This window comes from Furipterus horrens, unplaced genomic scaffold (genome assembly GCF_987537825.1).
Source record: "Furipterus horrens unplaced genomic scaffold, mFurHor1.1.pri manual_scaffold_6, whole genome shotgun sequence".
Lineage (NCBI taxonomy): Eukaryota > Metazoa > Chordata > Mammalia > Chiroptera > Furipteridae > Furipterus > Furipterus horrens.
Window position 1 is genome coordinate 99,353,019 of NW_028327176.1, and position 24,943 is coordinate 99,377,961.

The 24,943-nt window shown below is 40.8% G+C and overlaps 1 protein-coding gene across 4 annotated transcripts in view; it reads right to left on the reverse strand.

Moving 5' to 3' along the window:
• Window positions 1-24,943, reverse strand: part of RCAN2 (regulator of calcineurin 2) — a 250,950-nt gene that overhangs the window by 81,719 nt on the left and 144,288 nt on the right. Inside the window, exon 1 of one of the 4 annotated variants that reach the window (XM_090282530.1) lies at window positions 15,345-15,622. The exons of the other annotated variants lie outside the window; for them this stretch is intronic. Within the exon in view, the coding sequence (XP_090138656.1) occupies window positions 15,345-15,431 (87 nt within the window). The 5' untranslated portion in view covers window positions 15,432-15,622. Of the gene's footprint in view, window positions 1-15,344; window positions 15,623-24,943 lie in introns of those variants that run through there. 4 annotated transcript variants of the gene reach the window in all.

Sequence of the window (24,943 nt, forward strand, 5' to 3'; positions counted from 1 at the left end):
ACCTCGGGAAGCCACACTCTCTCCCACTGTGCAAGAGGAATGGTGATAACAGTACTTACTTGGCATAGCAGTGTGAAGACTCAATGAGAGGATATGAACACACACTAAGTACAGTGCTAGCTATCCCAGTACCTATGTGTCTGTCTCACATCATCTCAGTGGATGAATCTTCTTACCTTATGCGACAGCATGGATAGACCTAGAGGGTATTATGTGAAGAGAAGTAAGTCAGACAGAGAAAGGCAGATACCGATGATTTCACTCATATATGGAGTCTAAAGATAAACAAAATAGAAACAGACTCCATATACAGAGGACAGAGAGATGGCTGTCAGATGGGAGGGATTTGAGGGGCTGTCTGAAAAAGGCGAGGGAGACCTGGAAATGGGGGGGAGGGTTGAATAACAGTCTGCAAACAACAAAAGTTTTTTCTGGCACAGAAATAGCAGACTTGCTTTGTTTGCTCACAGAGCATGTTACCATTAGGCTAAATGAGTTGATGTTACAGGGTTTCAGGGAAAAAAGTGAATAACCATGGAAACAGTAAGGAGTGAGAGCTCCATCCCTGGAGGGGATCAAGGAGAGGCTGGAATACTGGAGGGGAGATGGGTATATTAAGTAAGGGACCCTTAGTTGTCTCTCAAGCCCTTTCTAAGCCTGAAATCCTGACATAAGTCCTCAATTAAGGAGGGAAGAATAATAAGCCCTGGAGGGCTGCAAGCTTGGAAATAATCTGAATAAAATCAAAGTGACCAGTAGAAAAGAGATGGAGGTGAGCCTGCTGACAGAGGTGTTCACAGAAGTGCAGTCACAAGGTGATGAGAATGTAGTCCATGACGACTGCCCCAAGTGTTGTTTTGCTGAAGCCTTACCAGTCCTGGAGGTCAATGTTACCCTCACTGCCATTTCATCACGACAAAGGGAGGTCTAGCAGGTACTGTGCCAGCAAGGGTGGACCTATGACTTCAGTCCAGTTTTCTTAATTCTAGTCCAGTCTCCTTTCCAGTTCACGCCACAGAATTTCCATGTTGGATTAAGAAGAAGGGAGAACAAATGAAGACAAGAGTGTTTCAAGAATTGTAACAGCCTCCTTACTGACTTTCCTGCCCTACCCTCTCCATTTTCTCCCGGAGCATTGTATCTCTCTAACTTACAGCTCTCAATACTCTGATGATGCCCACGGTTCACGGGGTTAATCGCAGCACTTGAGTTGGTGCTCAAGGCCATCCATAGCGTGACCTAGCCTCACTCCTCACTCCAGCACTATCTTCCACTGCTCTGCATTTACTGGAAGTAGGCCCAGTGTAGGTCACTAGAGAGTGGGGGGGGGGATTAGAGAATGCTCGCTCTGTTGAAAAGGGCAGACTTAGCTCATCCAGAGCCAGGAAGTGAAGTCACGAGGTGATCATAATATAGTCCACGAAGACTGTCCAAAATGTTACTTCACTTAATACTAAATGTAATTCAGCGAGGGAGTCAGTGATGTCAGTTCTGTCAGTCTTTTAAGAGAAGCTGGGATGTAGATTTGAAATATGAAATCTCCCTAATTTTGAAAGGCTAGCAACAAACTCAATTTAATAAAACAACACTATACAGGACAAATAAAATGAACCTATGGATAGGGTTTGCAGGTGGACATTTTGCAACTTCTGATCTAAAAACATTACCTTTTAGATGAAGCCGGTCCTCATTTGCCCAGAAGCGAGTCATGCTTCTGGAAGCCCCATGTGAGGAAATGTGCTCCCTTCTCAAGGCGCTTCTACTAGTCGACCCCGCTAGACTGGATGATTGTAAGCTAACAAGTTCCTCAGGGGACTACGCAATGCTCCATTTGTACTAAGTACTTACGAACAGATTTTGAACTTGGATTTAATAGAAAAAAGACCTGAAAAGATCTGGTTTTGCTTACACATGAAGTCAATAAAAGGGGTTGTGGGTAAATATGGTTCCAGATTCTAAGCCCAGGTAATAACAGTAGCTGCTTCAGTGCATTGAGCAGGAGGTCCTAGGGAAACTGAGCCTTTGTTATATCGTGCTCATCCAGAATTCAAGAGTTTAAAGTCCTTTTGAGTTTAGTTCACTTCCATCTGCTGGAACACCATCAAGAAATCATAACATTTTTGTGCTCAGAGCTTCTACTCTATAATATATTGTGTATTAGAAGGAGGATTGAATGAGAGCTTATAGTGTCCTGACCAACTCACTCAGTGAAGAAACTCTGCTTTCCAATATTTATTTTAAAAGTATAAAGGTTGATTCATGTTCCCTCCAAAGCAATCTCTTCGTTGACTTAACACAAGATCGCTGCTTGCTTATCTCTCTTTAGTACCAGCAAACAAACAGTTGCTGTTAACAAGTTTCCATGTTTGCCACAGGGTTGAACTAAAGAAAGTAATTAGTATCATCAATATTTGCACTTTTGAAAGACTTGATGGATTTTTCACTAAACTGGATGATGTCCTATGCAGGAATGTTAATCAGAAATTGTGTAAATTTCAGAATAATTACATAATTTTGTGGAAGAAACTAATATGTGATTCTCAATATAGCAGAACTCCTATGCCTTTAACAGTTAAATCTTATTACTGGACTCAGTTGAATTTAAGGGATTTTCATCATCAAAGTTTAGAGATGAAAGAGGCAAGAAAAATAATAGCCATTTATTGAGTGCCTTCACGCTTTAAGTACATTCTTATTCCATCTACAACACCCTAAAGAGTAACATTATTGTATCCACTGTACAGATGAGCAAATCGTAATTCAGAGATAAAGAAAATTTCCCCAAACTCTGAAACTAGTAACTGTTAGGGTCAGGGTTCGAGCCCAGGCTGGTCTGGCTCTAAAATCCATTCCCAGTATGTACTGTCCACTGCTCATCTAGGGCTCTTTCCTCACAATGGACTTGCCCAAAGTGAGTGGCCTACAACCCTGTACCTAGAGCTTCTGCCTCCTGATTCAGTCTTCTTTCTGTCTCCCCACAGCCAATGTCCAAAGACCTCTTAGTACCCACATGGGCAGAAGCTCGCCGACTTATTTCACATAACTCTTGCCCCGTCTAGACTGCAAAGGATCTAAATGGTAATCTGCATCTGATTAGAGATGGTCTTGCCATCTGTGAACAGAAATCTTTCTGCAAGCAGACAGAACTGCCTGCTGGATGGTAGCAGTATGTAAAGCAGGGTAAATGTGTGGACTGCCCCATCAGCACGGAAGAACGGCCAGTGCCAAGGCATGGGGGTGTTACTGGACAGGCAGCTAGAAGGTAGCAGCCACATTGGCAAGTGCCTAATACCTGCCATGCCTTTCAACCCCCAGATCAAAGTTTACCTGTTACATGAAACTTGACAAACTCCTCCTGTGAATGTGTGTTTTGAGATTTCATTAGCTCCTTCTGGGCTGTCATTGAACATATGTGAATTCTGAGACTTGAGTTCTCAAGTCATTTATTTGAAGGATACATTTGTCACCTGCACTAGCAATTGCTCCTTGTCCCTCAATATCCGCCTTCCTCTTCTGTTTATCACAGAATCCTGGTCTTTGGCCTGGTGGCACAGGGCTACCAGGAGCATGGTGGTATTCTCAGTTTCTCTCACACCCCAATGTGTCCATGTGCCTGTGTTCTGTCCAGGTGAATCTGAGAGGAAGTGAGGTGTGCAACTTTTGGAGGGCGCTATGACAGTCAGAGAGCCTCACCTGCCCCCAGCCTCCTTCCCGCTGCCTAAACTAGGCCTGCAACAAACTCAAGCATTATTCATTCATTCCCTCTCCTAACTTTTATTGAGTATCTACTAAACGTAGACTGTTGCTCTACTACAAGCAAGACCGCTGGCACAATAGCAACAGGTAACTACAAGGGCATGGTATCAAACTTCTCTTTCTCTTTGCTTCATGCATGCTAAGCTCAGGGAATATGAGCCTCTATAAACATATTTTGGCAATAATATTGAAGGTTTGGGGTCTTTTGCATGTGTATTTGTTCTAATAGGGTTAAGTAATTTAATTGCTGGGATTCCATCTCAGATCTGCCTGATTCCAAATCCCAGTTTATTCCATCAATATTGCAATATAATAAGACAGTACAATATGTGTCTCTTCTTACTTATGGAGAGAACACTAGGATAAGCCTCTCTTCCATATTAGGCTAAATATACCCTAAAGTGAATGCTTCCCCACTCCTGTCTAGCCCTTCTTTAATGTTTCCTTTGCTTTGGTTAATCTTGGCTCCTTTCACACAGGCTTTGCCTCCAAAAAAAATGGACAGAAGTTGGGTGTAAGCTGTCCACTTTAGATGTGGCAGAAACTCTTCAGATGCCAAAGTCCTCACCCTTCCCTATGACTCCGGACACTGCAGCTATGGCCCGCTATTCTCATGCTTTGCACCATTGCTTTTCTTGACGTTAAGGGGAATCTGGGGTACGTTTTTGTTCCTAGGTTCCTAATCAAAAGTGAGAAATGAAAAACAGTCCGAGGAAGCCATGAATGTTCCACTCAGTTAGCCTCATTTATTTACGTTATGTCTGTCCTGAAGGCATGTGAATTTGTGAGTCCTGGGATAGAAACCTTCTGTAAGCTTTACAAGGTGACAACTAGCTCACCTGATAAATTCATCTCTGTTCATATGAGGAAGTTAGGAGCCCTCTCTGCCCTGTCTTCTTCTTCTTCTCTACATTCCCACTACCTTACAACTGCCCCATCAGGCTTGTTAAATGTGAAATGAACAGATGAGATGCCTCAATAATGCTGTACACAGGCATCAGTGATAATTTATTGATCACCTGCATCCTAACAACCATGAACATAAATCTGAATCTTTCTGTATGAACGAAGAAAGTCATAAATAGGAAGTAGTATGAATTCAAGACTTTCTGCTTCCAAAAACCAAGTTGTTTTCCACTAAACCACGAAACCAGTTGCTTCTTGCCTCCATGTTCAAGAACTATGCAATAAAAATGCAAAGTCAAAAGGAGCAAAGTTTAATCTCTTTATTGACTGGATAAATAGTTTGAGGGATACTTTTAACTTGAATTTCTCATTGAGAAACTAATACTTCCCACCTACATCAGAAGGGTGAAATGAGGAAGCATTCATTGAACGAGGGTTCAAATCGTCTGAGGCTTACATAAATGTCGATTATTGTTGATTCCAAGTGTTATTTAAATATAGAATACTATTTTGCTGAGCACTACACTGCAACATTATTTTGCTGAGCACTTCTTCTTACAAAGTGAGAATATAAAATAGACCATCCACTATCCCTCTCATTAATAATTCAGACCTGCTGCTTACTCATTCAAGCAATGGATAGTAGGACTTTTAGCTTATTTTTAAAAATTTTTTAAGTACCACAGAATTGTTTACTAGTTTTATGATTCAACTTAAACAGTCAGAGGTAGGAGTGCATGGCAGAACACAGTTTCTAGGGCAAAATGCCTATTAAGCAAAAGAGAAATTGAGGTCAGCTTATGTAATTAATCTAAGTTCCACCTATCTCCACAGTTTTAAAGTAGAAATGGGAAATGAAGGTCAATATTAAAAATACTGCAGTTACAGTTTAGCATTGCTGTCGTGAAATGAGTCTATAACTCCATTTAAAATTCCTGTTCAGAGACAAATGTAAATACGTTTTGAAGAAATTGAGCTCAAGCTCTGTTTTCCTTAAAGGGCACCTTATCTGAAAACCTCTGTATTCTGCCATATAAACCTGGCCTTGAGTTTGGAAATCTAGACCATCCCTTTCAAAGAAGGTGGTCTAACAGCATGTTCAAGGTTACTGGGAACTGGAGTCTGTTGTGTTTGTTAACATATTTTCTTGACGTTACTGCATGGAGTCTCTAGGAACTCAGAAGTGGACAGAGGGAAAAGCCCCTGGCCTCCTGAAGGGGGATAGACGATGAACCAATAAGTAAACAGACCATGTCACCTTGTGATTGTGCTGTGATGAAACACCAGGCAGGGTGAGGGGTGGAGAGTGACCAGCAGGCTGTGTGCTATTTTAGATTCAGTGGTCAAGGAGCAACTCTATGATGAATGAGGAGCAAGCCAGGTGGACACCAGGATGAAAAGCATTCCTGGAAGAGGGCACAGCAGCGCAAGTTCAAGGGGATGCTTGGTATGTGCAGGGAGCAGCGTGGTTAGAGCTAAGAGAAAGATACACAGAGGAGATGAGATTGGCAAGGCAGGTGGCGCAAAGTCTAATGGACCTTGAGGACTGGATCAAGGACTTGGACTTTATTCTGAGTGATGAGAGCAACTGAGCCTCTGAATTTTGGTCAGGTAGGGGTGGGGGATTTATTAAGGCTGCTTCCCTTTCCATTAACTAAATCAGAAGCATCAGAAACTTCCTTGGGGCTTCATATCTACACTCCCACCCTGCAAATGCCTCCAGAGTGAGGACACTTCCTGTTTATCCAGACCCCTTACTTCCTGGGGCCACCTGCTTTGAAGGGATCCCTTACCCAGGCATAGTTGGGAGACTTGGAAAAGATGAGAAAAGCCACAGACAAGGGAAGAGACTTAGCCTGAGGTCTGTGGTTCCTCACCCCTTGCTTAGCCAGTTGCTTCGCACTCTGATTCCATGACCTCAGAGTGTCACTGAGGTATGTCACTGCTGCCCTTGTGCAAAAATGAGTTGAAAACTGCAGGTAAAGTGCCATGACAGGAAAACTCAAACCCCCACCTAAGAAGTCAGTTAGTAACAGCAATGATGATAATGACAATAATACGAGTTAACATTACTTGTCTGCGTTCTGTCTGCCAGTCACCGTTAAGTTTTTTTATAGACTCAAATGCATTTAATCCTCACTGCCAACCTACAAGGTGGACAGTGCTTCTTCCTTTTGTAGTTGAGGAAACTGAGGCAGACAGGTAGGGCTCCTTGCTCAGGGTCACATAGTAAATGACCAAGTGGGCAAAGAGAACTCTAACCAGGATGTCTGACTTGGAGGTTGAGCTGGCTTGCTTCCTTTTCACATGCCCTATGTCAGCAAAGGAGACCTTGTTAGAGGTCAAAACAGCATCATTCCTTTTGGGAAAGTGGATCTGAGGGAAATAAAGGGCAGCACTGCATAATGACAGAATATGAGCTTTTGCATCCAATGGACTGTTAATCTCTATCTCCCCAGAGCCCAGTGAGAGGCCTTGAACATGGAAGGCACTCAATACACATTTGATGTATAAGTGAATGAATAAAAGTGCTTTGTATAATGCCTGACAAATAGTAAGTGCTCAATACATTATTGCTATTATTAAGTTTGCTCATCGCTTGCATATCCTGTTCCAGGAAAGGCGTCCTGAGATGATTGTCTGAGTCAATACCTAAAGGCACAGTGAAGTCACAGAAGATGCACTCAATTCCATCAGGCAAACTATTGATGCAGGCTATAATAATACACTAAGTGATACTGCATCATGAACAAAATCCCAGTCCAACTTTCCCCTTATGAATTGCATGGTCTTGCTCACCTGGGAGTTCTCTTGTGAGAAAGCTGAGTTTTGTATAATTTAGAAAGCACTGTCCAAAAATATAATGTCATTATTATTATAATTAAGTTTTACTACCATGGTTCTACAATTCTTCATTGATTGCCACTTACCAAGCCAACGGAGAAAGTTTGATGGCATCAGGGAAGAGGGGGAGGAGCTCTCACACCAGGCATTATCAGTTTGTTGGTGAGCCCTAGGTTTTCCAGCAGGTTTTTTATTTTCCAATTAGATGGCATAATTAAAATTTAAAAAAAAATGAAACAAAATCCAAAACAGATGCTATACATAAAATTGCACAATGTTATATTTACTGAGAACAATAAAATGATCTCAACTACTTATTTAGGTAAAAGTAGTACTCCCACTTCTTATAAGAAATAGAAGACAAAAGCAGTGTGGTTTTTTTGGGGGGGGGTGAGTGTCTTTAAATTTTTAAAAAATTTTATTTATTGATTTTGTACAGAGAGAGAGAGGAATGGAGAGAGAGATTTGTTGTTGCACTTATTTATGCATTCATTGGTTGATTCTTATATGTACCCTGACCAGGGATCAAACCTGCAACCTTGGTGTATAAGTACAATGCTCTAACCATCTGAGCTACCTGGCCAGGTCTCAAAAACAGTGTTTTGAACACTAGAGTAAATATGATATACAAACTCATTGTCTTCTGTTCTAAGATTTATACACCCCCTCCGTAATTGATTAACAGCTTGTTAATCAATCTTTAGGGATATTTTGGTAGTGGAAAAAATGAAGCAGACCACAGTTTCAGTCCAACTTCTGTCAATTAAATAGCTGTATGATCTTGTGCAAAAGTTGAACTTCTATGATCTGGAACCTGTTTATAATGGGGCAGATAAGTAGATAAATAGCCTTGGCTATTATGAGGATGACAAGGAGTACCTGGTGTGTGCCATGGGCCTGGGGCTGAGACATATTTAGTAAATGGAAAGAGTTTTTAGAATATTTTAAATTGCCCATCTTGATAACATATAATATTGATCCACAGAGATGAACATCTCTAGGGGTTTATATTTGTCATCATGTAGGATGTTTTGATGCTTAATTTAGTAAATGCCCCCTCTGAGGTCAAATGTTTGGAGCACACCATGAACACCATTCACATATTCCTTTTGAACCACCAGACATTGGGGGACGGATCTTACAACTAAACAGAAAAATATCCTATTATTGGGAGAAGCAGAAGATGCTCCTTGGCGGGGGTGGAAGGGGTGATAAAACTGGTCTATAGTCCAGTCTACCAGGTGAAGGATGGATTTGATAAAGTCATCTTCCTGGCAGCTCAAAGGTCAAGATCTTTTCAAAAGCATTTAAAAAATGTTCATAGTTCAGAGCTTGTATGTTAGATATTCTGGAGAGAGTAATTATGCCATTAGACTGTAAGGATGTAAACACCCCTTTGGTATTATAACAATAAAAAAGGCCATGAATTTCTTAGTGTTTTTCCCCCAAAGGAATTGTTTAGTAATTGTTTAGGCTTCTGTTCAATTATTTTGCCAGGAGCCTTCTCTAGGCTCTAAATCTAGTTTCTAATAGCTAGTTAGGTTGGCCAGAGCCAAACAGAAAAAACCTCCCATGACCATGGGGGAAAAAAATTCAGAGTATATACATTGTATACATTTTCATATATACGTGTGGGGGGGTGGGTGTGTATATGTATGTATATATATATAAGATTCCTCTAGATACATTTGCCCTGAAAGAGAAATATGGAAGCACATGTAGTGGTTATTTTCTAGGGAAGGTCAGACTTGATGGGTATTTTACTCTCAGACACTTAAAAAATAAATTCTCCATTCTAGATGAAGTGGAGAGAATTAACTTTTCCTCTGTTTGAAATCCTCATTAAATGATCTCAACATTTTTTACGTTGTATTTTGGAATCAGCTTAGATTTGGAGCTGGGAAAGGCCACATTTCCTTCACATGAAGAATACATAAAGAAACTGTCCCTGGAGGAACTGTAAGCACAACTAATGGACATAATCTAAAAGGGGGGGACAACTGGAGGGAGGGGGCCACCGGGTGGAGGGGAGCAGAGGGAAGGGAAAGGGGCACAAATGTAATATTTTAATCAATAAAACACATTAAATCTGAAAAAAAAAAAAAAAAGAGTGACAATTCAAAAAAAAAAAAAAAAAAAAAAGAAACTGTCCCTTTATATAACGACATTCTGGGCCACGCACGTGTTGGAGAGTTTAAGATCTTGGAAACCTGAGCTAGTCACCACAGTTGCAATGCCTATTAAGCTTACAACCTAAACCACTAAACTGATAATATTTATGCTACCATATCCTTTCTTACTTGTCAATTCTTAGCTTCATTAGAAAGTACTAAAGAGTCCATTACTGATAGTGGCACTCGAACAGAATCACTAGGGATGTAAGGAATTCTCTGAGTTTTACATTAAATTATATTTCTTTAGGAGAACAATGTTAATGAAGATGCTGTTTTATTGTTTTTAAATAAATCTGACACCAAGTTAGAGGTAGCAACCTTCAGTGTCTCAGTTACTTTCCAAAAGTTCAAAAACTCTAAACAGATAAGCAAGTTTTTAGTCAATTTTCCTGCTTAACAATGTCATTAGTTGAATACTGTACTTTGTCTTCCCCTAACATGACAGGTGGCTGAGAAATCTGCCCATTAACCTCAGGGAGCATCTATTATTTGCATAAAATCACTTCTCACAATGTGAAAAATGTTTGCTACTTCCTTCAGAGGCAAGAAACTATTTGATATTGCATATTTAAGAATTTTGAAATTGTTAAAGTATTTCTTATGCTTAATTTTTAACATTCAGTTTTGCATAATTCATTTATTTTTGAAATGGCCTCAATTCTAGTCTATTTTATTGTCAGAGAGAGAGAGTTCAAATCTGTTATGACTGTGCCACCCAACCCCCAACCCTCATCCTCCTACACACTCCCTTTTGGTTTTCAGAAACTAAAAGGTGGTCTGGAGATGTGTAACAAATATTACTTAATATCACAGTCATTGAATAAAGAACGAGGGTTTCTGTTAACGGAGCATTGTGGTTACTAAAAGTTACCATGAATCTCTCGAAAGGGTTTCAATCTTTGAGAACAAAATCATATGCAACTCAGTCTTCTATGTTACTGAGTGAACACATGGTTTCTGAAGATGCTGAAAGAGCTTTAGAGTTCTGTAGAGCCCTAAGTCATGGTAGTGGCCAGATCATCTCCCCAGCACTGCATTTGCAATAAGCATAAGAAACAGAATTGAAGGTTGACCAGCTCTCCTGGCAAATATTCACAACTTTCTTTTCCGAATCAATTCCCAATATTCAGTTCCCATGTGAGTCACTTGTCTCTCTTCAAACCATGGTGCAAAGTGTGTGATACCAACTCTGCTCCATCCTTCTCCTCAGATGACACCCACCAAACAAAACAAGTAATTTGAAATTTCCAGTGGTTCAAATGACAAAGAGATTTCATTGTACTAAGGGACCACAATGTGCTGGGTTTTTTTTCATAATACACAACAGCATGACACAGACTATGAGTCAGACATCACACTATTGTGTGAAAAGGAAAGCAAATACAAAGCAGTTGAGTATTCTTCTTATTATGATCATCATGTGTCCAGAAGGGTTAAGAGCCTTTCCCAAGGTTATATGGATTAGTCTCAAAGGCAGAGCAGAGAAAGTAGGACTATGAGTCACTTTAAAAAGGGCCTTGGCTTTTCAGAAAGAGAAAGAAAAATCCTAAGATTTCAGCATATAAAGAATTATTATGCTGAGAGCGAATATCTGCTTATATTTCTCCCTCCCCCATGGAAACCAACAGGCTTAAAATATAGCATGAGGGATTTAGGTTAAGCATAATTTCTAAAAAGGGACATCCTTAAAATATAAAATAAAATATGCCATAAGATAGTGATAACCTCAGTAGGTTTCTGAATGAATAAATAATTAAAATAGGTCAAAAGAGGGCTGGATAGGAATACATCAGGTAAGACTGTCTCTCCTTGCATCTACTGTTCCCTCTCTGACATGCTTTCCCTTCAGATCAACTCACAGCTCTCTCACTCACTTCTGAATGACATTGGCACAGTGACATTGAATAAACTGTCACCTCCCCAGAGATGCTTCCACTGGCCATCCACTCAAAAGTGGCCAATGGAATTCCTAGAGAAAGACAAATATGATAGAACTGCATTTGCCTGATTTCCTCTGCTTTTTGGTGCTATTACCCAGCCCTGTGAGGTAAGTCTCAACACTTCTGAGAGCTCGAAGACATTGCTTCTAAAACTGCATACATCAAGACTTTGTTTGGGGGATATGGATAAGAGTCTTTAAGCAGAGGTTGCTCTGGGGGATTCTTGACTGACATCACCCATACCTACCTGTGACTAGAAGAGACATAGGACTGACACTGACTGTATATGATAACCTATGTCCAGTCTTCATCCAGATCAACTGGAGTAAAATTTATGGGCATAGGGTTGGGGCAACATCAATATTTTTAAAAACTTTCCATGAGATACCGAAGAACCACTGGACTAAAACAAAATAGAAATTTCATTACCCATCTTTGGATTCCTTTCATTTTCCCAGGAGTTTGACTCCTTGGGGAGAGAGAAGACTATTTTCAGAAATATAAGAACATTGAAAAAAATCAACCCTGCACATGTACACACACACACACACACACACACACACACACATTCAGTTCATCATATCATTTTTCTTCTATTAAGAACCTCATGTTTCTTCATGTCTCTGAGGACTCTTATGCCATGAAACACACAGCTAAGTTCATGACATCACTAATGGAATTTCTGGAGAAAGACAAATATGGCAGAACTGCATTTGCCCGATTTCCTCTGTTTTAGTACTATTGCTCTAGCAGCTTTGGCAAAATTTAGGAAATTGGAGTCTGAAGGGCCCCCAGTGCAACCAGCTAAGATCCTCCACTGAAGACAAGGCTCTCTAAGTCAAGATCAGATACTGGATTTGCACAGGACCCCAACCCCTTCAAACGAACCACTGCACTTACAAAAGGTGCCTGCTGATTGCCTACCCCAGAGTGGTTGTTTTTCCATGGGGCTACATGTGCAAAGGAAGGGTCTGTAAAAAGACCGAGAATCAGGTAAGCTGGATGCAGGCAGGTGAGTCAAACCCTGAGAGAGGCCTCCCTTTTCTCTGACAGTAAATATTAAAGACTTTGAGGAAAAGAACTCTGGTTCCACCATGTATCTGTTACTGGCAATTAATGAAGTTTACCTTTAGGGAAACTTTGTTTGGTGCCAGAGTTTTACATTTGAACATGGCAATGAGCAATGCTCACTTCTGAACAAGGAGCATATAGATTTTCTCAACAAACCTCTTTGGCCTACCTTACTTTGTTCATTTCCCCCCATTTTTGTAAGCACAAAGTAAATCTTAGCTTGATACTAATGTCACTGTTTTACCCTAAATGATTAAATGCTTGAAAGCAAGGGCCATGCTTTCTAAATTGCTACAGTGTGTACACATGTGTGTGTTCATGTTAACACTTTTTATGTCCTGGATTGTCATTGAAAACTCAGTTAGAATTAGGACATTCCAATAAATTGGCAAAAAAGTCACCTATTGCCTCCAGAGAATGTCTAAAAAGATGACAATGATGATGATGGCAATAGCTAATATTTATTAAAAACTAAATATGTGTCAGGTACTGTGTTAAAATTTTTACTTGTATAATTTTCTTTAATCCTCCTACCAAGCCAATGAGGTTGGAACTACTATTATCCCCATGTTACAGATGAGAAAACTAAGGCACAGAAAGATTAGGTAAGTTGTCCCAAAGAGACAAATCCTTTGTGATTTAAAGCTATTTGGCAGTAAGGACATATAAGACATTTTTCTGGTGGGAGACTTCCCAGAAAACTCCATTAATTTCTGATGAACAGTATCAGTTGCTCCATAATCTGGTCCTGACTCACATCCTTCCCCTGCTTCCCCTCCCATCTCTCAGATCCTACTGCAGTCAAGTTCATTGACTCACTCTCCTGCAAAATGGAATGCCCCTCCATCCTCAGGTCTGCCCTCTTTCCCTAGCAAAATCTACTGATCATCAAGTTCAAATATTACTTTCTCTATAAAGCCATCCCAACCACTCAAGTAAAAATAGCTGGAAGAATTTTGTGTTCCTTTAATTCCATGAGACACTCTCTGCCTTTAAGAAATATTGGGTGAGTGGTTATTTTTATGTCTATCTCACAGATCCATAGGTCACATAAACATATTTTAAACTCCTTTCTATATAAGCATTATTCCTGGCATATTGTCCATGCCTAATACATATTTTTTTCATTATCATTTCTTGAACCAAAAAAAGTTTAGACTATCTTATGAGGTCTGCAGAGCAAGGATGTAAACAAGGAGAACTATTGAGGACAAAAGGGAGCTAGAAAGTTTTCATTTTGTTCCAGCAGTTGGTAGAAGATGTCTCTCTACCCAGTCACCCACGCCAAACTTTAAATTGGTTCTAAACTGGAGGGGATTTGATGACCGTTCTCCCTTCTGAAGTGCTGCAGCAGGTACAAGGGGAAGGACTGTGAGCCTTTGCATACGTGCTTCCATTCCAGTGCAACCACAGGAAGCAGCAAACCATTGTATTCTAATTTTCTGACCTCAGTATGACAGGCGGTAGACACTTCAATGGCAGTGGCATAAGAGTTGATAAACACAGGGCCACACATTTAAAATATGCAGAAACAACAAATCAGATTTTTAAAATCCATTTCAAAAGAATGTTCAAAACCCAAATCTTGAGTGACAGAGCCATGTGTTATGCTAGTGAACATATAAATCCCCACCTGGGAAGTACTAGGGAATCACCTGCACATTCAACAATAAACAATTCAAGGTTTTCCTTTAAGTAAAAAATACGGCAAGGATAGAAAACGATTATGCAGTGAAACTCCCCCTTTCTTCCTTTCATCACACAATGAGCAACTGTCCATTGAGTATGTGTGTGTGTGTGTGTGTGTGTGTGTGTGTAATTGTTTAAATAAGAAGCTTCTGCTCATTCTTACATTAAACATTAGAGAAGAAACCAAAATTCTCATTTTACAAGAACGGAATCTTTTTCATTATATAAAACCAAATGGGAAAACAAATGAGAATGAATATCATCAGGGGACAACTACCCGGGACAATTATACAATTCCTGCAGACAGTCAGTGAAGACCAGCACCGTGGAATACTAAGTCTTAAGATGCAAAATGTGTTTATTCCTGAACTTTCTTTTGGAAGCTGCTCAGGGAAATGACTTGCTTCCTTTGCTTGACAAAAAGAAGAAAAAAAAATGTAGGCAGCTGCTGTCCCACTTTGATTTCCAGAGAGCTGGAGGATGAAACTGCCATCCTGAAAGCAGCTTTTGTTCACTCTGAAGACCACATCGCGGCATCTTTAAGTGACATGCCATCAGGGGTTACTGTCCCACTAGCAGGGTATCCTGGGTGCGAGGCTTATTATGTGTGCCTTCTTCCTTTAATCACTGATTCAAGACCCCTCAACATTAAGGACTGACAAATTCCCCTTCTTGACACAGATATGAGACTATGAAAAGATGTCTACTGTGAAATCCCCTAAGAGAAAAGGTAAGAAACAGACAATGGTAGACCTTATCACACTCAAAATCGATGCGCCAGTTCCTCTCCTAACTTATTCTAATTAGTACAGCCATGCACTCACAACATGCATTTATTTCTAGCACAGCCCATGAGCTGAAAACTGTTCCTCAAAGTCTCGTTTCCTTAAGCTAGAAAGGCTCTGCCACACTGCTTCAGGCTTCGGGGACAGCAACGCGGAACAAGGAGATTGCAGGTGCGTACCTTAACCTCCTGAGTGGTAAAGACCTCCACATCCACCCCACAGGCGACCAGAGTGGAAACATCACAGTCCATGCTAGGGGCTGGCATCCCCCCGCTGGTTTTCAAAAGAATTAAGCAGCCTCCGAGTCGTGCGTGACAGGGTGAGGGGCAGAGCCTCCAGGTGGATGTTGCCGTGGCCCGCGGTGCTGCTTTGCCCTGGACACCGCCTGAGCCCGGCACCTGGAGCCCACTCTCGCTGCACGCACACAGCCTGCCGCGTCTGAGGCAGCACAGCGGAGTGAGGAAGGGCCGGCTTTCTCACGGCAATGACATCACCACAGAGACTGACACAAGCTGAAGCTATTTTTTCCCCCCATGCCTTTTATCTCTAGGCAGTGCAGTGGAGCAAATTGAACATGATTAGGTGCTAAATCTGAACTCAGACTAAATCAATTCAGGCAGCACTAGCTAGGAACTGAGTCATAGCTGTCGTTTCAGCCCAGTGCTTATGTTTGCAAAAAGCAGGGAGGAGAGGCTGACCCCAGAGGCTGTGTTTGGGGGAGGGGTGTGGGGGGGAAAGAATTCTGCAGATGAGCCTCCTGAGGTTAAGGTGTGACAATTTTCTGCCTCAGAGATGAGCAGGAAGTTGAGGCATTTTGCAAATTGCTTGCCTTCTGTTAATCGCCCTGAGCTGCTCAGAGCAGCCACACATGTTCTGGGCATCCTAATACATCCCGGGCACAGGCTGAATAGAAATCCATTCTAAAGAGCTAGTCGTCAGTCATTTAGGCAGCCTGGTAAGAGGAGATAATTAGAGGTTTGTGAAATTCTATTTGAAGCCCATAAGTGCAGACCAGTAACTCTAAAAGCCCCCTTCCAAGCTCGGCACTTCGGGCTGTCTCCAAGGTCATTCAAACCAAAAGTAGCTTGTGGAAAAGAGTTATAGCAGACGTCTCATGTGGGGACAGATGGAAGAATCTAATGGGCAAATGCACTGATATGGGTCGTTGTTAGAGCTTTGGGGCTCTATTTTGCCTGGAACTCTGAACACGTTCTGTTGCCTTTTCTCTTTTTCTAATTGTGAATCCCTGAAGGACAGGCTGTGGATAATTCACCTTTACATCGTTTTTTATTTATTTTATTTTTATTGTTTTTATGTTACAATTGTCTCACTTTTTCCCTCATTGCTACCCCCCACCCAGCCCACCCCTTCTCCCACGGCCCATCCCGACCCTGTGGTCCCTGTTCATGGGTTATTTATATTAATTCCTTTGCTAAACCCTTCCCCTACTTTAGCAGAGTGCCAGGCACAAGAAAGCACTAATTTTTAATGAACAGAAGAGAAATAGCCTTCTTTCACAAGTAAGAGTGAGAAAAGAAAAATATATTAGATTTATTTTTATTTCATTATTAGATATAAAAGTACCAGAAGAACTCACTAACATGCTAGCAGGATCTGTCCCCAGGAGGAGTACAGTGACATCTTCAGTGGCCATCAGAGTGCTATGATTTGTAACAGATTGGCGCCTTTCTAACACATGACTGAACAAAGTGGTCCAACTTTGCTTACAGCTGAGAAAGGTGTCATTTCACAGTAAAGGCAGAAGTTTTGTCATTGGTCTTCAATGGACTACATTTGAGCCTAGTGATCCCCTCAATAAGGCATTTCCCATGCTAAATGAAATCAGTCCACAAGTGCAAACTGTGTGTGTATGTGTGTGTGTGTGTATGTGTGTATGTGTGTGTGTGATCTACCACGTTGTCCAGGGCACTGTGGGGAATATGAAGTCATGTAGACAGATAATTGAACTAACCCTGATAGAGTAGTGATTATGTACAAAGCTCTGCACTATATGCTATAAAAGACAAAATGAGGAATAAGCAAAATTCACAATCCTCAAGGGGCTTACATTCCAGGGGAGGAGCTAAGACGTGGAGACAAATACCTGAGCCATGAGGCGGTGGTGACTGAGGCAGTACAGACAGTGTTTGGTGGGAGCACTAGAGAAAGAGCAACGGACAATGGAGGGAGCTGCAGAAGAGGACACTAAGGCGTCAAGGAGAACATGACCTCTGCTCTGATCTTGAAATATGCATAAGACTTCGTTAGAAAGACAGGAGGTGAGGAGAGCCCTCCAAGTAGGGGCAGCAGACCAGAACTTCCAGAAAAAAGGACAGGATACTTGGGGGACGAGGCATGTTGAAGGTTAAATCTGATTAGAGCCAGGGGTAGACAAGGCAGCAAGAACCAAATGGCCCAAAACCTTGAGGGGCCCTTAGTGTCTATCTAGTCAACCACAGAATGGTAGGCAAAGTTTCTGAGAAAGCAAATAGGGTCTATAGTACAGAAATATAGCTAATTTGTACAAATGAATACAAATTTGAATACCATTAATAACTATTCAAGGGACAAAACAAAGAAATGGCCATTTTTCATATGCCATGGCATATGCTAAAATATACTTTTTTAAGGTTTCATAGTAGCAACACGCTGGTGTTTAACAATCAGCTCTCTGGGAAGAAAAAGAAAAGGCCAATGTGTAGCATTTGCTTTCCGTGGTGTAAATAATCTTATCATGGCTGATTTCAGGCCACCAATATGAAGTCACTTGAATGCAAAGTTGGAAAGCGATGCCTGTAATCTATTCACACCAGCTGTTCAAGCTGCCTCTAGTACACCATGTTTCATTGTCATTAAAACGTCTGTCCGCAGAGGTTAAGTCCAGCGTGCATGTCCAAAGCCAATCAAGGAGCATTAGAGCAGTAGAAGCAATGTACTGTAATCACTGGGCTCTGTGAATTATTTCACACTTCCTATTTAGGAAAGAGCTATTAAAAGATACACATGTGTTATTTCAAGAAAAAGAGTCTTGCTATAATAAGTCTTGGCAGGAGGACATTAGCCTATCCAGGAAGCAGAGCACAGCTCAAAATTGTAAAATAAGTAGTTTTTCTGAAGCATCCTCAGTTTCTCCTTTCTGATTTGTTTTCGCCCTGAAGATTCCTTCCTAAACTCAAGAACGCACCACCTTTACACTTTTCTTTTTTAAAATGTCTTTTCAAGGACATGGCTTTCAGTTCATTTATATTATCATGAAATGATTGATAACTCATAGAGATACATAGAAGAGGAATTTGTATTTCAACAGGGGACTACATCTTAAGTTGAGTATATAGTGTTATTAAGGGGGAATTATAGGACATCAAGAGCTTATAGTGATTCTGAAATAAAAATAGTTTTTTTTTAACAGGCTGGTTCAACAAATTCGATATACAATTTGTTCGGCTATACAAAACACTCATTTTCCTATAGACCAGAGCCCCTAAGGATTCCCTGTTTAAAAAGTGTCCTGTTTCGCTAGATAAAATATACTTTTTATAGCTGGGGGATGTCTGGTAGCCTTGGAAGTGTCTGTGGTATGTATTATATATAAGCATCCTGACTGATGGCTGCAAGGCCCTACTTACCCTGGCTCCTGCCTACTCTCCCATCTCACCTCATACCACTTTTCCCTTTGCTCTCCATGTCCCAGATCCGCTGGTCTTCTTGGCATCCAAAGAAATTCCAAGTTCATCTCAGGACCTTTGCACTTCTTACTGAGTTTGTCTGAAAATACCCAGGTCTCTTCATTGTGGCTGGATCCTTTTTCTCATCCAGCTCTCAGCTCAGATATTATCTCCTTAGAGAAGCCTTCCTTGATCATTTAAAATAAAACATGTGTACGCATATGTGTGCATGCGTGCACACACACAGAATCAATCATTATCCTGGCATCTTCACTTTAATTCATAGCGCCTTTCCCTATTTGAAATTACTTTGTTCATGTAGTTATTTACTTGTTAATTGCTTGTTTTCCCAACCAGGATTTACTCCCCACAAAAGCAGAGATTTTTGCCTATTCTGTTCTCTACTGTTTTCTCAGGGGCTAGAAGGTGCCTTATACTTAGTAGTGACACTAATATCTGAAGTATGAATGGATAAGTAAATGAATGAATCTTAACAGACAAGCAGAGGGACCCCAACCAAAAGAAATGGCTCCTGATCTAGATTTTTCAGGAGGGTCCTTGCAGGAGGACACAAGGGCTTCTGAGATCAGTAATCATCCCATCTCTGACAAATGAACCCACTGACACAGCTCTGCTCAAGAACACCCTTCCCAGTTAAGTGGCCAGAAAATCTTAGGATTCATCCAAACCATTGCTCTTCCTATGACTGACAACATTGAGGAAATGAATGCAACATGATGTAGACCCCTTAGATAAAGACCACTTCCCTGCCCCTCAGGCCAGGAAGTTCTCTGAAAGGGTTGACAGCTGAGCTGACGCACTCACTGCCACCTGGACAGGAGCAGCTGTGCCCCTTTCAACTCAGAGGCCAGCAGCCAAGTCTGTTTTACCTATGAGCATAGAAGTTCCCATTACAACGATGGCTTGTTGGAGGCTTTGCTTCTTCTATGTGTCCTGGATCACATAAATTTGTTTATTACAGAAATTTTCAAATATGTTCAGAAGTAGAGAGAATACTATAATGAGATTTCATGTACCTACCACCCAGGTGCAAGAATGACTTGTAGTTATTCTTGTTTCCTCCCTGCCAGTGGGTCTCAGAGTGTTTCCCAGACCAACAGCAGCATCAGTGCCACATGGGAACTTGTTAGAAAGGCAATCCTTGGGCTACACCCAGAACTGAACAAAAAACTCTGAAGGTGGGATCAGTATTTGTAATCTAACAAGCCCACCCACCAGGTGAATCTGATGCAAGTTCAAGACTGAGATCCCCTGCTCCATGTCCCCACCCACTCTCCCACTCACTCCAGGTTATTTTGAAGCAGCTATCTGACATCCCATCATTTCATCTGTAAATATTTCAGCATATATCTCTAAAAGACAAAGGCTCCTCTTTTGAAGTCACAATACCTATCATCACAAAACCCAAAAAGCAAGAATAATTTCTCATTATCATCAAATATCCCGCCAGTGCTGATATTTCACCAACCACAATACAGATGTTCTCTGTACTCCCCATCCCCTCCTCGGGCCCATTCTGCTGTTCTTTCCTGAAACAGTTTGCTTAAATTGGGATTCAAACTATGGTACCTCTCATGTCTCTTAATCAATAGGGCCCCCCTCCATCTCTTCTTTCTCTCTTCCTTGCAGGTTCTTGTTGACCATGGAACGATGTTATTTGTCCTTTAACATGTTCTCATCTCAATTTTCTTGATGAACTCCACAGTGTCATTCCACCCAGTTCTCCATTACCAGTAGCTCCTGTTAGTTTGATCCAGAGGCTTGCTAGATTCCAGTTTGGCAAGACTCCTTCCTAGCTGGTGGTGTGTACTTCCCTCGGGGCTACATGTAATGCCGACTGTGTCTCTTTTGTGGTGTTAGCAGCTTTTCATACTCAAGGTCTGGATTCATTCTTTCATTAGGCATTCAATCTTTCTGCATGATGGTATTCTTTCTTCATTTATTCATAGATTACTTCCATTAAAAGGAACGACTTCTCTCTACTAGGTAGTTACCCTTAGCTACATTTTTGTATGACAGGCAAAATATACACTTGATTCTTTTCCTTTATTAACTAGCTATTTTGTTGTTGTTGGTGGTGGTGTTCAGAATGATTTGTTCCCTTATTATCCTTCAAAGAAGAGCACTGAGGGTTTTTTTAAGTGTCATTACAAATTCACTAAACATATTTGATGGGTTTAAGTCCATTGTAATTTTGCTATTGTTGCTTAAATTGTCCATCTTTGGCTGGTAAGAGTCTGACTGAACAGGTTGGCTCCTGTGTCTTTTTGACACAATCCTGATTGTCTCTGAGGACTATGCACCTCTGGCATGACAAGCAGTTCCTGGCTCATGTTGTCCATTTATTGCCCCATATAAGGAATCAACCATTTCTCCAATGAGCCCCAGTTCCATTTAGTAAGTATTTCAACATATTTTAATATCCTAATCCATATATGTCCTTAGATATACAGGGAAGTGCTCTTTGCACTGGGTTGGTTATTGTTTATAAATCTTTTTAGTGGACAGAGCTAGTAAATATGCAAATATATTTTAAAGGTAGTATACATCATGAGTTCAAAGTGATAATCCCCATTCAAACACAGGACTACTACTTACCCATCTTACATCTGCACCCCCTTTCTCCTACATCAAATATCTTGATCCTTACCAACTACATAATTACTCACTCACCTTATCTCACTCTATATGTCTAGCAGCCTCAGAATCACATTATTAATACTACCAGGAACAATTTAAGATATTCTTTCCAGTTTCTTTCTTTCTTTCTTTCTTTCTTTTTTTTTTTTTTTTTTTTTTTTTTTTTTTTTTTTTTTTTTTTGTCCTTTAAGTATAGCTCATAAGGAGGGTAGAAATTTTTGTGTCTTACAGTCATTTGGAATAGTTTCTCTATTCCACCAACCAGGTGCCAAGTTAGGTTCACTGGTTTTTAAAATGTTTACTTTTAGAAACATTTATTTTTAAAGGTTCATTGGTTCTAAAATGTTTCTAAATTTGTTTACTCTTTTCAAAAGTAAAATCTTTTGATTTTTAAGGATTGCCTTTCCCATGAAATTTAATTTTGTTTTATAATTATAAAAAAATATTGCATGGCTCAAAAATCAAAACCAATCTACAAAGAAATCTAGATTCTATTCCTGTATCTTACACTCCACTCCCTCCCTACTTCCCATATAGGTTACTATTATTTTGTCTTTATTATTTATTCATTCTCTTGTTTAAAAAAATACTGACAAATATATATGAATATTATTTTCCTTCCCTTTCTTAGTCAAATAATAGCATATTTAGCATACTTTTCTGTCTTGCTGTTATCACTAAAAAACATGACCCTCTGTGGGGGAATTCGGGGGTGGAAGGATCAAGCAAAAAGGAAAAAGGACTCATGTACATAAACAACAGTGTGATGATTACAGAGGGGAGGGGATATACAGGGTGTAAAAGATAATGAAAAATATAATCAATCAATCAATCAATCACATGACCCTAGAGAGCACTCCATAGTAATATGTAGAAATAGTCCTATCTCTGTTTTACAACTGAATAGTATTCCACTATGTGGTTTACTAAGTTCATGCTGCTATCAATAGGGGCCTGTTTCCAGTCTTTTGCTATTTTTATTTATTTTTTATCATTTAATAGTTTCTTCTTTATTGTATTTTTCCATTACCAATTATCCTCCTCACACCCTCTTCTACCTCCATCTGCAATCACCACACTGTTGTCTGTATCCATGAGTTCTTTTCCTTTTTTGTTCAATCGCTCAATTGCTGCCCACCCCTCTACCCGAGAGCTGTCAGCCTGCTCTCTATCTATGAGTTTGTCTCTATTTTGCTTGTTAGTTCTGTTTGTTCATTAGATTCCACCATTGTTCTCCTCCCCCTCCCCTTTTACAACTGTCCGTGTGTTACATGTTTCCATGTCTCTGGTTCTGTTTTGTTCGTTAGTGTATTTTGCTCATTAAATTAAATTATAAGTGAGATAATATGTATTCGTCTTTCTATGACTGGCTTATTTCACTTAGTATAATGTTCTTCAGGTCTACCCATGCTCTCGCAAAGGGTCAAATTCCCTTCTCTTTTATGGCCGAGTACTATTCCATTGTGTAAATATTCCATAGTTATTTTATCCACTCATCTACTCATGGACATCTGGGCCCCTTCCAAATCTTGGCTACTGTAAATAATGCTGCAATGAACATAAAGGTGCTTATATTGTTTCAAATTAGTGTTTCAGGTTTCTTCAGATAAATTCCTAGAAGTGGAATTGTTGGGTTGACAGTGCAGCAATTAATAGACTTCATTCATGCCTTTTCATATTCTGCCACTTTATCTTTGGAACAGATTCTACAAGTGGAATTGCTGGGTTAAAAGGCAAATGTCTATGCAAGTTTGCTAGATCCATCCATGTTCTCCTCCACAGTTGTTGTACCAGTTTGCTTACCCACCAACAATTTATAAGAAAGAGAGGTTCCTCACAGCAGAATGTGTTGGACATTTGCCCATCTGGTGGGTAAGATGTGGTTATCTCAGTTGAGCTTTGATTTGCATTTCCTTATAATGGCAAATTTAAGGATCTTTCTATCTGTGAACAATCTTTTCTCTAATTAGCTCAGATTCTGTGTCTGGCCCGAGCAAGCAAAAAGTCCTAAACACCCACTGACATTCCTCTAGCATTTAATCTAGTTAGGAGCAAGGTGGAGCATTTGTCCATTATCTAAGAGCCATTTGCCTTTCATTTTCTATGATACCTCACTGAGGTCTGGTCATCACATGCCAAGCACATGCTCACCGTAGGGATCTTGCGCTTGGTGGTCCCTACACGGAGTGCCATTCCTCCTGCTCTAAGCAGGGCTCACTTCTTTACAGCATTCAGGTCTCTGCTCAAATGCCCAGAAAAGCCTGTGCTGATCAGCCCATCTAAGTAGCACTCTCCTCACTATCTCCTTGCCCCATTTTAGTTTCCTCCAAATCCCTTATCACTAACAGGTGTTATATACTTGTGCCATTTCTGTCTATCTCTCTCATTGGAATGTAAGCTCCAGGAGGGCAGGGCTCCTCTACTTTGTTCACTGTGGTGTCCTGCACAGTGGGAGCTCAATGAAGGTATGTTGGGGGAATGAATCATTGAATGAGGGAAATCCTTTTGTTCTGCAAACCAGCTGCTAGGGACCTGGACCAGAAATAAATCTCTCAAATGGGTCCCTATAAAGGAGAGTGAACCTGAGAAGGAAGAATGAGCGAATGAAGGTGCCTCAAGTCACTGGGTAACAGGGATAGTGAGGTGAGGGTAGGAAAGGTCCATAAAAACTGCGACGGTTGCTGGAAGGGGAGGAGGGACACAAAATGCAAACTCCCCCATCTGCACAAGTCCCATGCTAAGTGGCAGCTGCAATGCCCTCAGTCAGACTCAGGGACTGTCCTCATCCCACCACTGCCCAGTTAGCACCTGCTGAGGCCCCACAGTTGTCTTACAGCTAATCCCTGAGTGACACTCTGAAAAAGCCATTGTCACTTCTTCTTTGCCTCATCCTCCTTCCCAATTCACAGGGTTTTCTCCCTGCCCTCATCCACCCACTAGGAAGACAGAGTTCCCTTTCTATCTTTCACATTTCAACTGGATAGTGCACTTTGTACCAGGCAGTGCTAGGCCCAAGAAGCTAACACACCTGAAAAATTACAGGGATGAACATCAATAGGGTGTTTGCTTACAGTACTCCTGTCTTCTGAGCATTGAATTCTCTGGGAACTCTTCCTCCTCCTCCCATCCTGGATTCATCTGAGGCAGATTCTGACCAGGCCAAGCTAGTCAGAGTTTGCGTAAAGATTTTCCAAACCAAAACTGGGTCAAGAGCATCAGTCCCCTGCGCCGTCAGAAGCTTGGGACTGTTGCTGGCCAAGTATTTTCATCATAAAGCCAGATTCAGACATAAGCAGATAAAAGTCAAGAAAAGAAGTCCTAGAAGAATTGGAGCCCTCGTCCCTAGCTGCTCTTGAGGCACCGAGGAACCCTCTTGCTCCATGGGTCCCTTAGTCAACTCTTGCCTTGGTTGTCAGATAATCTATTATTAAACCAACCAACACTTCCCTTCT